We start from the raw sequence: 12,047 nt of genomic DNA on the forward strand, positions 1-12,047 counted from the left end.
TACTCCACTTACGTTAGTTAAGTTATTTCATTATAATTATAATAATATTTCTTGTTTTAAATATTTGGACTACAGAAATTTTGAAAAATTGAGATTTTACAGAAATTTAGATTTCATTCATGGAGTGTGTTGTATGGATTATTTAATGAAAATTTTAACATGTTTTTAAAAACAAAATTCTAAGACATCTGATTAATAAAAACCATAATTGTTAAGGTTTTACGCATTCATTTGAATAACATGGTTTTGCCTACAAAAATTATGTCCATCATCGCCTACTGTGCATACATAAGCTGCGTACATATGGGTGCGTAGATACATACCTTGTAAATATCTTTTCAGTTCTAGTTCAGCTTTCGTGCGTGCGTGTTCTCTGCGTGCGAGCAGTTTTCCCACAGCGCAGTTTTTCCGAATTCTCGACAGCCAAAGGATTTATGTGAGAGTGAGAGTTAAAAAGCCCTTTCGGAAAGCTGCATCGAGTAAAGCAAAATAATCATCGAGCATTAAATGAAGGCTTTTTTAAAAGCAAATCCGAAACCAGTGCTGTGACTTTAGTGACAATTGTAACAATAAGTTAATTTATTTAGAAAAAATCGTTTTGGAAATTTGTTGTTTCCCGTTCCATGTTCTGGTGTGAAGCAGTGGTGGTTAGCTGCAAGCAATCTGAAATATTCGTTCAAGAAATTCAAAGCTATTCTCTGGCATTAGCGGATACTCCTTGCCTGGAATGCTGTGCAATACTGGCGGTACCATAATTCGGGATAGTGGATGGAAATTTTAGTGCACCAGTGTTCTGGAATGAAGCACGGTTATCATTTTGCGAATTCTAAACAGTGCATACGATCATAGTGCTGCAATTGGCTAGAAAATGCTGCAGCTCCAAAAGCGTCAAACCGAAATCTAATAAAAACATCGCCAACAATTCCGAAGATCTGCAAAAATAAAACGCCCAAGAAAGCATTCAGTGTGTGCCTTAGGTGAAAACCAGTGCAGAGATATACGAACGGAGAGGCAGAATCGAGCGATACCGTGATTGGCATCGCATTGGCACCATACAAGTCCTGATCAACATCATTCCCACCAAAATCATCCTATATGGTAATGGCAGAGATCGGTGGCCCATTGGCACACCAACTACCCTTACACAATCATAGAGGTGGACTGGTGCAACCGTCGCTGGTAATGAACCATCACCTGGATGCTTTAGACAGCACTTGCCATGGACCAAACATTCATCCAAGTAAGTTACAGTTCAGAGTTGCCGTAAGCTAACACCATGCGCGACATGTATAATGGCTCGTGTTACAATGTATGTAGAAAAGAGGTGTGAAGCATATTACACATCAATTATCAGATTTGTTAAGATTACGATAACAAATATTTTAGACATACTTTCCGTGTAAAATAACAAGCATTTTAATTTACCCAATTATTTGTCGCATAACAGAATTAAGATTTGAACAGCATTTAGGATACAATATAATTTTCCAAACAATAACAAAGTGTGTCTTTTGAAATGTTTACATTCTATTGAATAGCAAACAGTTTTGCAATTTGTCTATAAGGATTCCTTAAAGATAAGGACTTTCTTTTCCATTTTTAAAACTCTTTTACAACCTGTAATGAATGAATCTGAATGAATGTTTAAACTAAACATTACTTTTATAATATTTTATTCAACTTTTGATTTAACTTGAAATTCTAAAGTACTGCTCATGGTCAAATTCATGCTTATAATCCTCGATGCACAACGAATTTTCCGAATTTGAGCTACAAACGGTGCACATTTTTGGTAATAAGTTGTGCACCGAGATTAGTGGACCAGTTTCAAATTGTTTACATATGTTTTGTGTAACATTATGTTTCCCAAAAGGTAGCGCTACCCAACAATGACACCTTTCTGCTGGAAAACCCAACTAATGCCGGTTCAAAATTTTCACTACCAGTTTGTTCTCTGAACCGGTACCACGGAATTCCCACACTTTCTATAACATCCTCGGGCATTCTATCCCAACAATACGAAAAATGTTTTGAAAAACTGGTATGTTTTGTTTGGTTTTGCAATTGCCTCATTGCACGTGAAATGCAAATGAGAGCTACTGCACAACTTTTCCGCGCAAGGAATCGTTATCCGACGGCTAGTAGTGGAGCTGCAGTGCGGTGCATTGATGGAGTATTTCACTCAACTTTCTTGAATGAAGCGTGATTTGTGGAAACCAGGAAATATCGTTCATTTTCTTTGATGTTCCAACTAGACGACCACCAACGCGGCAATATATTCTTTCGGACGAATTGGAACTGCCACTGCATTGGTTTAACCGATCGAAATAACATTTCTACTCATCTGCTGTTCACGATAGCTTTTAAGATAACATTCTTATGCTCCGCTTACACCTAACATTCCCTCCTCCCTCCCTTCCTCCCTCCCTCTCCACCCTGTCACTCTATACGGGAACAGCTGGTGTGGATCTTCAATAAACACATTACGCACATTAGGCGCACAAAAGTGTCAATCTTTGGTGCAACGCAGACGACTCGTCAAAACATCGCACGAGAGCAAAGGTTCCACCGTCCCCACAATGGACTGTTATACAATTCAACGCGTCATCCATCATCACAGCAAGTAAGCAAGCAAGCAAGCAAGTGTTTTATTGACGATCGAAGCAGATTTTCGGTTCATCCGGCTCCATTAGCTTACTCTGCACAGTAATGGAACGGCTCATTGGCGGGAACGGAGGACACACAGCTTTGAATAGTTCACTTCCCAGTTTAATGGCATCGGTTAGCTCTACTTCGGTTCGGATGCCCAGCATAATGCACTATGACTACCAACATAATGCACTTCAGTTTCATTACACCGACCGATCGGTCTGTTCGTCATTTTGCCCCAAGAGCTACACCGCCTTTTCCCTGATGCAGACCTGACGTTCAAAAAGGGAACGAAAACTAGCGTGTGCCTTCCATGGGTGAAAACCGGGGATCGCTTTTTCCTCGTTTCTCTCCATTTGCCGTCGGAAAAACGGGTGCGCAAGGAAATGACTAAAGATCTGAAGCAATTTTGAAAAGCAAAACATGTGTACTCACGTGTTTGGAAGTCGAACCTTTTTGCCTTTATAAATATACAGCCCGTACAGGGTCTACAGTGTGTTACTGTAAAATGTGTCGGCACTACTCGGGCTGCAAATGGAATATTGGCTAGTATTTACTCCATCTGTCTGCCTTGATTGTTTGTGCATGTCAATCATTCGTGTCGGGGTATGTTTTTTGCTTCGCTTTTTTTTTGTAATTGGGGGGTTTGCGGTTGCAGTAGAGTGCACATAGAAAATCGATTGGCAGAACATGCATCAAGCTGAAAGCATTGTCACGCGGATGAGGTGTGATGTAATAATATTGCGTTCGAAAACAAACAAAAAACCAAGCTCCGACGGTATTTTCCAAATGTATTCGTATGTTGAGAGTTTGACCTTTCTAATTCGAAACATGTTACAATTTTTATAGATATACCTCTTCTTTTATTCAACAATGCCGGCTGGCCCGTGTTGCTCTTTCGTATTCTAATTAATCTGTTTGAAAGCCGACTTGCTTTAGACTTATTAGTCTGTTAGCGGCACCCGCTGTTACATCATAATTGGACCGACCAGCCAAAAGGAGGTTCGTCAACCTTAAAAAAAACTTTACGTTCAAGTATCCAAACAAACAAAAAAATCATCACACACAGTTTCCAAAGGTATTCGAAGGGCAATCTCACCTGACCGAGGCAAGGGTGAAGCTACAAAAAAAAAACACACACACACACACACAGTTGACCTCAACAGTGTACACCTATGGCAACCACAAAGTAAAGGTATTTACCGCTCAGCTCCGGCTGTCGGCAGTGCGGCGTCATAGAAGAAATGGAAACCTCTAAACAGGAACCTCCATAAAACCGATAAACGACCAGATAATTTAAGGAGAATATAAAGTTCACACTATTTTACGATCGAGCACGGACCACGATCCGTCCGTATCTGTTGTTTGTTCTTCCTCCGGTCAGTCAGTCAGTCAGCCTCCGGCCGAAATGTCGTATGCCGGGAAGATTCTGTAACCGATCGCCCTTGGTGGGCGAGAGTGAAAGAAGAAAGGTGATTGCCGCTAGGAAAGTCCGACGGGTCGCGGTCCCCAAACCGAACCACTCCTAGGATCGGTGCGATCCTGACGAGACGCGGCGATGTTGCACGGGTTGGGTTTTAACGCTTTTTGTTTTTGCTCCTCGCGCACATCATCACATACGGGCAAAGGAAAGCCATTAAGGGGCAAGATTTGCTGTTGTAACGATACGATAGTGAAAATTATTTAATTACCGAGGAGAAGCCTTCATTCCGGCTCGGCCATTTGGAACCATTGCACATACAATCTCTTTATCCAATCTGTGGAACTGTGCCAGTGCAAAATGGTAACTTCGCGTAATGGTACAGTTTTGTTTTGTGTGTTATTCGGCTGAACTTGCGGTTCCTTGGGTGTTTTTTCCCAAGGTAAAGGTTTTCTGCGGAATGCAATAAAACTGTACCACACCTCGTAAGCGATTCTTTGCGCCTCATATAACTGTCAAGATCACAGCTTTTTTGCCTTCTCCACCACCCTAGAGAATCGTTTACATTGGGGCGGAATGATTTTCCGCGAAATTTTCGTCCTCCACACACGATCAACTGTTTCCCGTGATGTAGCATTGCTAGAGGGTTGAACATGTGCCCGAAAAGTGTCTGGCGGATAAATGTGTGCTATCACGGTGCGTCAAGGAGCGCAGCAAAGCCCGAATGAATATGGGCAACAGCTCGAAACGTGTACGAATTATTCATATGCATGATTAATAATCAGTAAAATGTGGAATAAGCTAGGGATATGAATATGGATTATCATAAATAAGGCTTACTACTTCCTTTGCATGGCTTAGCGAATAGAAGACTGGTTTCCCTTATGTAGCGGAATAAAAAAAAACATCCATTTTCCTTACTCGACTTAAAATGACGAAGGCCATTTCTACAAACCACAACCATCCGCCGAAAATGGACGCCTTTTTGCCTAACGGAGGCTCCACGTCGTTGAACGCGGGGCTGGACACTCATCTACTGTATCTATTTTCCACTCAAATGCACCTCATACCCATCCTCATTAAGCCTGCAGAACCAGTAGCAGCAGTAGCAACAGTTGCTCGGTTGATCGTCTTCTTAAACTTCCATTTTCCAACCCACTGCCCTTCGGCGCGGCCCGGTGGCCGATGCAAGGGATATTGGTCATCGCGATGCCGTTTGTCATACGATCCGTTAAGGCAGTAGCAGAATAGTTTCGGAGACGTTATCTTGGAGATCACTACATTCCCACAGGCCAGCCCAAGTGAGTCGACACTTAAACTCCCTTCGCGCACCGTAGTGAGTCTTGCGACGACTCGTTTATGAAATTATGTTAATCTTGCTGCAACGAAATAGTTTCTTTACATTGTATGAATATCTTGCGGATGCTCTGCGAAACTGGGACATTGATGAAGCGTAATCCGTTTGCAATTGGGAACCTCGCAATTGCATGCATGTTTCATGATCCCGAGAGCGTTTCGTCCGTTCTCACACACACTGTGCGTTTGGCTAATTGAATTCTATAATTGCTACACATATATTTATTCACATAAACATTCGATGCCTCACGTTTCCCACACATGAACAACGAATGCGACACGGATCCGTTTCGTTTAGTCTTGTTTCTGCACTTGCTGTTCGACGTTGCATGTTACATTACGCATCGCAAGTGTTGCAGCTGGCACAGAAATCCCCGAACCACAATGCTCTCCATCCAATCATATTCCAATTATTTCCAACATCTGTTCCCTCCGTGGCTCGCAAAAGCCGGCAGCAACACACTTGGAAAACGAGCGTTTAGCAGTCGATCGCAGCCAAGTCGCTGGTGTTGTGTTTATTCAATTACAATTCGAGTAGAAATTATTCATCTAAGCACAACCAGCTGAACCACCGTGGTATGTCGTCCCAAACTGACCCAAACCGTGGACAGAAGAAGAAAGTTCCCAGCGGTGGTAGTAGTGATTCGATCCATGGTCTCATGGGATCTGCTCGATAAACATCATGTTGACGGATGCCCCGTTCGATCGGAGGCACACAGACACACACACATGCACACACAAAACAGCACAAAACGAACCGTTTCGGTGTTTTCCATCGACGAAGTGTAAACAAACAAATGAGTGATCGTAGGGCAAGTGCGGAGTAACTGCCAAGGCTGCGAGGAAGTTGTTGTTGAATGTGGGAAACGCGTATCACTAGCCTTTACTAATTGGTCTCGATCGTATGGCATCACCGGATAGACCACCACCAAAACATACGAGCCAAATATGAATCAAATTGATTACATTCTTTTGGCCTCACCACATTCATCACAATCGATTATTCCCGGGCGAGCATCTCCGAGGAATATTGCCGGGAGTTACCGTTCCAGTGACGTGGATTTTTCCATCCGCCCCGAAAGGAACTTGTTCTGACCACATTTCCCAGCTTTACACGTACATCCTGGAAATGATGAAATGATGCAGGTGCATCCGACTGACCAATTCACTAATGGACGGATGAGCGAGTATTTTATTTACACTAAATTGAAATTGGGATGGGAAATGGAATTTGATATTCAGAGTCGAAACAGCGCATTTGCTACTTCGGAACCGGAACAAATAACTTTTCCGGTGCAAGTTCTTTTGTTTACGATGCTGCATCCTGATGTTGTCATTTTTCAATTGATTTTTTTCCTATTCGTTGTAAGAAAATTCCCAAATGTGTTAGAGCAACTTCCGTTTCGTATTTGCTTTCGAATGTAAGGAAGAAGAATAGAATGTTGATGCTAGAATACACATTACGGAAGGAATTTTTCTCATAGATTTATTGATGCATTTAACGCAATAAATCAAATAATTTGAGTTTGAAAGTTCTAAAATTTAAAGTTTCCTCAGCATAGTTCGCATTTTTTGTCAAATATTCGATGGCAATAGTTCGCTGACTTGATGGCACATGACCTTCGCTAATTGGATAACATTAATTGCTAGCTACCGGGTGCATGTTGCACACGCTAGTTCTGTCCGGTGACCCGGCGTGGTACGCTAATCAAGCTCAACGACACGATCGGCAGCGACAGATCCCATCAACTAACCGTCAAACATTCTACCGCGCCGCGTGCAGCGCGCGAAACCCCGTAAGACAACGAATGAACGTTGACACAAAATCTATCTCCACGGCTCATGGAACTTTGGGCATTAGCAGCGATATTAGAAGAAGAATTAATCAGCTGGTCAATCTGACGTGACGTGAATCCGATCGAAGGTGCCCCGCACGATCCGGTTCCTATAGCTGTTCGGCAGCACTTGCGGGTGAGCTTTCGGATTTATCTCGTTTACCCGCGTGATGACGGACTGTCCATATTGGTGACCACGTTGGCGTTGTTGTGTAACAGTAGCGTTAATCTCGATCGATTCACTTTCCATAATTATAAACACACACACACACACACAGGGACGCACGATCGTATACTGATCACACGGAACGATCGAATTAAGCGACAGAAGTCCACCCAAAGGAGATACATCGGGAAGATTGATCGAAAAAGTCAAAATAAAACACAGGAGAAAGAAAAAAATCAGAACTCACGACCTTCATCTCCCACTATCCTTCTACCTCATAAGAATGCCACCCAAACCCAAAGCTCTTTTAGCACCGTGCGGATCGAACCATGCGGCTTTACCTCACATGTTAGCCGGGTCGATATGGCGGTACTCTCTTTTTGTGACGGCGGCGTGCTTCATTCTGTGTCCATTTGCCAACTTTAAAGACACTGCAAAAATCAACACCATAATGCCGCCACACACTGCACAGCGCGGAATAAAACAAAATAAATTAACCGAAATTCCTCTATTAACTTCCAAATAAATTTGCAAAATAATTTATTAAAAACCAATACACACCGCGTGCGAGCGGCATTCAAACGTGGTGGTGCAAGACAGCGTAGCAAAAGAGGGTAAAAAACGAAGGCAACAGCAACGCTTCATGACGACACCACCACAGTTTTATGCAAATTTGATTACCATTTCGTTCGGTTCCGTTCTTTTCGATTTTTTTCTCCGCGGTCTGTACCTTGACCATTTCGGTCAACCATGCGGCATTCAGCGCTTATAAGTCGCGGGGACCCAGGATTGTCCTGTTTCGCGCATTGGGTTATTTTATTGGGGAGGAAATAACAAAAACAAAAAAAAACACTAACGTTGAGGGCTCCGTGTTGGGGGCCAGTTTAGTTGGCGGGGATTTTATTTGTCGGGCGGCATATTCATGTACCACAAAGGAAAGAGAACGTAGCAAACAGCACGAAACGATATCAAACCGGCAGAAGACTATACGAAATACCTTGTTTCCCTTTTGCCCTGGCCCTTGTCTTGCCCTTTACAGAAGGAAGCGTTACAAAAACGTCCATGCATTGCGGCCTGGCGTGGTGTCTTGCATTGGCTGGAGATTGCTATCATGCTGTGGCTCGCAAACAGTGGAAGCCGTTTTGACACCATTTTATTTGTATGATTTTTCCTGCTGCACCATATTTAGCACGATTTCACTGGTAAGAACACAAAATAATGTTAATGAACGTTTTGGATGTTGAATACTTGAAAAATGTCGTCCCGCGCGGGCTTCCTAGACAGAATGGAAGCTCCAAAACGAAACGCCGATTCCCCACCCAACGTTTGGTCCTAGCTGGGTATGATTTTTTAATTCCTGTTTGTAACCTTTTCACAGCACAGCGTACACCATATGTATGTTTTGTTTTTTTACTGTCTTGCATTCGTTTTTTTTTTGTTTATTTGGCTTGCTTCTGATCGTTGCCGGCAACTTTTAGCCATCACGAAAACCACAATCACCCGCGATCGTACCGCGCAAAGGAATTGCCGCCATGTTAATGCAAATTAAGCTCCAACAAACGGCGGCAACGAAAAGCAGGCTGTGTTGTCGGGAGTTAACAGAGTGTGTTTGTGTTAGTGTGTGTGAGAGAGAGAAAGAGAGAGAAAAGTCTCCGATGACGATAAAAAGAACAACGCGGAGATTTGGATTCGCAAGTTACCTTCAGATACCGGCAAACGGTCTATCCCAGAATCGATTGGAGAACCGTTTGCCTGCTGGTTTTGCCTTCCTGTGATATTGCCGCAGATTCGAGAATTCGAGTTGTTGCTGTTTTTTTCTTTTCTCCCTCTACAAAAGGGCACCAGGGTCCAGGGATATGAATTGGAATCGGAAATCTGTCAATCGGAAATGCGATAAGCAGCGGTGCGCGATAACAACTCTGTGGCGGCTCCATTTGAGCTTCTGCTTCGGCTGCTTGGATCACTTCGCCCGGTTTGTCGGAAGGTGTACAGTACGAAACAATTTCACCAAAAGATGTGTCACCGATCAATAAAACGTGTGTAAGAAAGAAGACGGATATACCAAACATATTCATACCGTGGCAACTCTTCGCCTCTGGTTTGTTATACCTTCCGAATTTAGTGCAATAAATCTCCGACATCGGAGCAAGCTAGTTTCGGAACCATGCGATCACCGGACCGGTCGCATGTGCGTGTGACTTTCCGCCGATCGACCACAGCTTCCGACGCTGTCTGACTGTCAGCAAGCCAGTGTTGATGAAGAAGTCGTTGAACGAAACGTCGTACAAATAACGCCTATGGCAACGAATAGCACCAAACGATGACCGTACCGATTTACAGATCCCACCCCACCACCCTACCACACAGTGTGGATGAAACAAGTGCTTCACCACCACGCGGCCACGTTGTGTGTGGTCGGGTTTTATAGATTTATAAACAAATTATGTATGTCTTTCTTATTAGAGTCACATTTTTCATAAATTAGCATGTCGAAGTGTGAAAGCAGTATAAAGCGCAGCGAGCAAACGATGAAACAAAACCTTACGCGACCGAATGCACGACCATTCGGGATGCGGAGCTCTTCCAACGTCACTTTGGGAGGCCCTGTTAAAGACTCTTGGTTGGTTGGATTGATCTCTCCAGCAGACATACAAGCCGGGCAAGTTCAGTTGTAGTGGTTTTTAGCTCGGACCGTTTTCCCATAGTCGATACAACCGGATCGAGAGCGCGCACTTTACTAACAAGCCATCGTGTGGTAAGGTCTGCTTTCACACTTGTGTTAAAAAAATATTTGATCGATCCCAACAAGTGCTACTGTAGTTACGTCAGTAGATTTGAAAGATGTTGAAGGTGATTTTTTTTTACAACTTGTGAAAAAAAGTGACACTTGGTAGCAGCAGCAACTACCGTGCATGAGTTGACTTTTTGAGGTGCGAAAATTTGCCAAATTATTTTCAATAAAATGCATTTTAAGCTAATAAATGTATTTTTAACTGTCTTTTTTGTACACCTTTCCTTGCACTATCGTAAATTATCGCCCATTGTTGATCGTGTTGGGCGGTGTTGTAGTGTATTATCAAAGTGTTCTGTTTCCTCTGTGCCAGTTTCCGGACCAGTACCGAGGGAAGCGGGAAGATTTATATCCAAGGCGGTAACCCATCCTTTGCCTATATACAGTTTCAAAACCAAATGATGTTTTTGTCACCGTTTCTCACCGTCTTTCCGCCATGTACGGGGAAAATTTGCTGCTTCTTTACCACTTCTCACACACATACATCGAAGCATACAAGCCTTCACGTGGCCGGTTCCCAGTGTTGTCGGTCGGTTTTGGTAATGCCTGTCGGTACTTCATCAGTTTTTCTCCCGCGTGCTCGTGCGCAGCGTACAGTTTGCGCGCCGCTACCCAGAATGATGGAAGACATTATTCATGCCGTTCTTTACTCCGCTTTTCATCATCGCCCTTTTTCTTTTTCGTCGATTTCGTTCGATTTCTGTTTTATACGCGCGTTCCCAGCATCCCGCAGCAGCATGCCGCAAAATCCGTGGCCGAGGCAAAAGATCAAAGTCGCCTTTTCGGTTCGGGTTCGTCCTGTTTTATGCCTGCTTATCAGTCGTGGTTGTTCGTGGTTCCCGTTCCCGTCCGTCGTTTCCATCCTGCGGTTGCCGCCCTTGCACGATCTTCCCAGCTTTGCATGTATCCGGCGATGCGATGCGGTACAGAAACGCGATAAATAAAACTAGGCACCGGTCTCCACGGGCCATGGGTATGGGATGTGTGCTGCATGCCAGCAACCACCGAGTACAAGACCGAGTGCCGCGGGCACAAGAACGGAACAGCAAAACAAAACCAACAAATAAATAAATGCTCGAACCTCACGGTGAGCAATAGCAGTTTGAAGTTTGGCTGCCGTTGCCGCTTCTGCTCTTAAAGCCGGAGCTGGAACTGACTTATGGCTTCGCCCAAGTTCCAAGCCCACCAGACAGGGCGACATGACAGTGCGAAGGATCGGCGTGGATCGGTGACCGGTGACGAAAGTGCTTACGCGAGAGACGATCGCGACACGATCACCCGACACGGTGATATTCGCTAATTTATCTTCGCTACCTATGGCCTCGCCGGTGTCGGGAGATGCAGAGTTGGGGTCTGGGTTGGGTCGGTTTTTGCCTCAACCGAAACCGCATGGGCTTCACAGGTGCATGGCGTTTGATGGCTTGCGTTCGGTAATGATCGCACGTGCTAATTGGCCCTCCACACATGGCTAATACTCGCTAATCGGAAAGGCAAACATTAATCGGCACATCGGCACGGTAGAGTCTTGGTGACATACGCGCTAGTGTCTGGATGATGCCGCTCCGGGGTGTATCATCAGTTCCCAAGGACACTAACACCTTGTATGAAGTCGGTTTACGATGGTAGTGGTTCCGAATAAAAGCGCATTTTAAACATGTGCGAAAGAGCGCGGGCGTATAGTATTGGTAGGTTTTGCGCTGGTGTGTAACCGTGCCGTGGCCAGGGACAATCGAAATCATTCATCATCTTGGATGAATTGTTGATGAGAGCGAACAATCATTCAATGTGTAGAATTGTTGGGCAAAATTCTGCTGAGACAGTGGCGATGGA

The 12,047-nt window shown here is 44.1% G+C and overlaps 1 protein-coding gene across 1 annotated transcript in view; it reads left to right on the forward strand.

Moving 5' to 3' along the window:
* The first annotated feature begins 1,095 nt into the window (after nt 1-1,095).
* Nucleotides 1,096-12,047, forward strand: part of LOC128715523 (insulin gene enhancer protein isl-1) — a 29,152-nt gene continuing 18,200 nt past the window's right edge. The window contains exon 1 of the mRNA XM_053810430.1: nt 1,096-1,240. Coding sequence (XP_053666405.1) covers nt 1,096-1,240 — 145 coding nt within the window. The remainder of the gene's footprint in view (nt 1,241-12,047) is intronic.

This window comes from Anopheles marshallii, chromosome 3 (genome assembly GCF_943734725.1).
Source record: "Anopheles marshallii chromosome 3, idAnoMarsDA_429_01, whole genome shotgun sequence".
In the NCBI taxonomy this organism is placed as follows: Eukaryota; Metazoa; Arthropoda; class Insecta; order Diptera; family Culicidae; genus Anopheles; species Anopheles marshallii.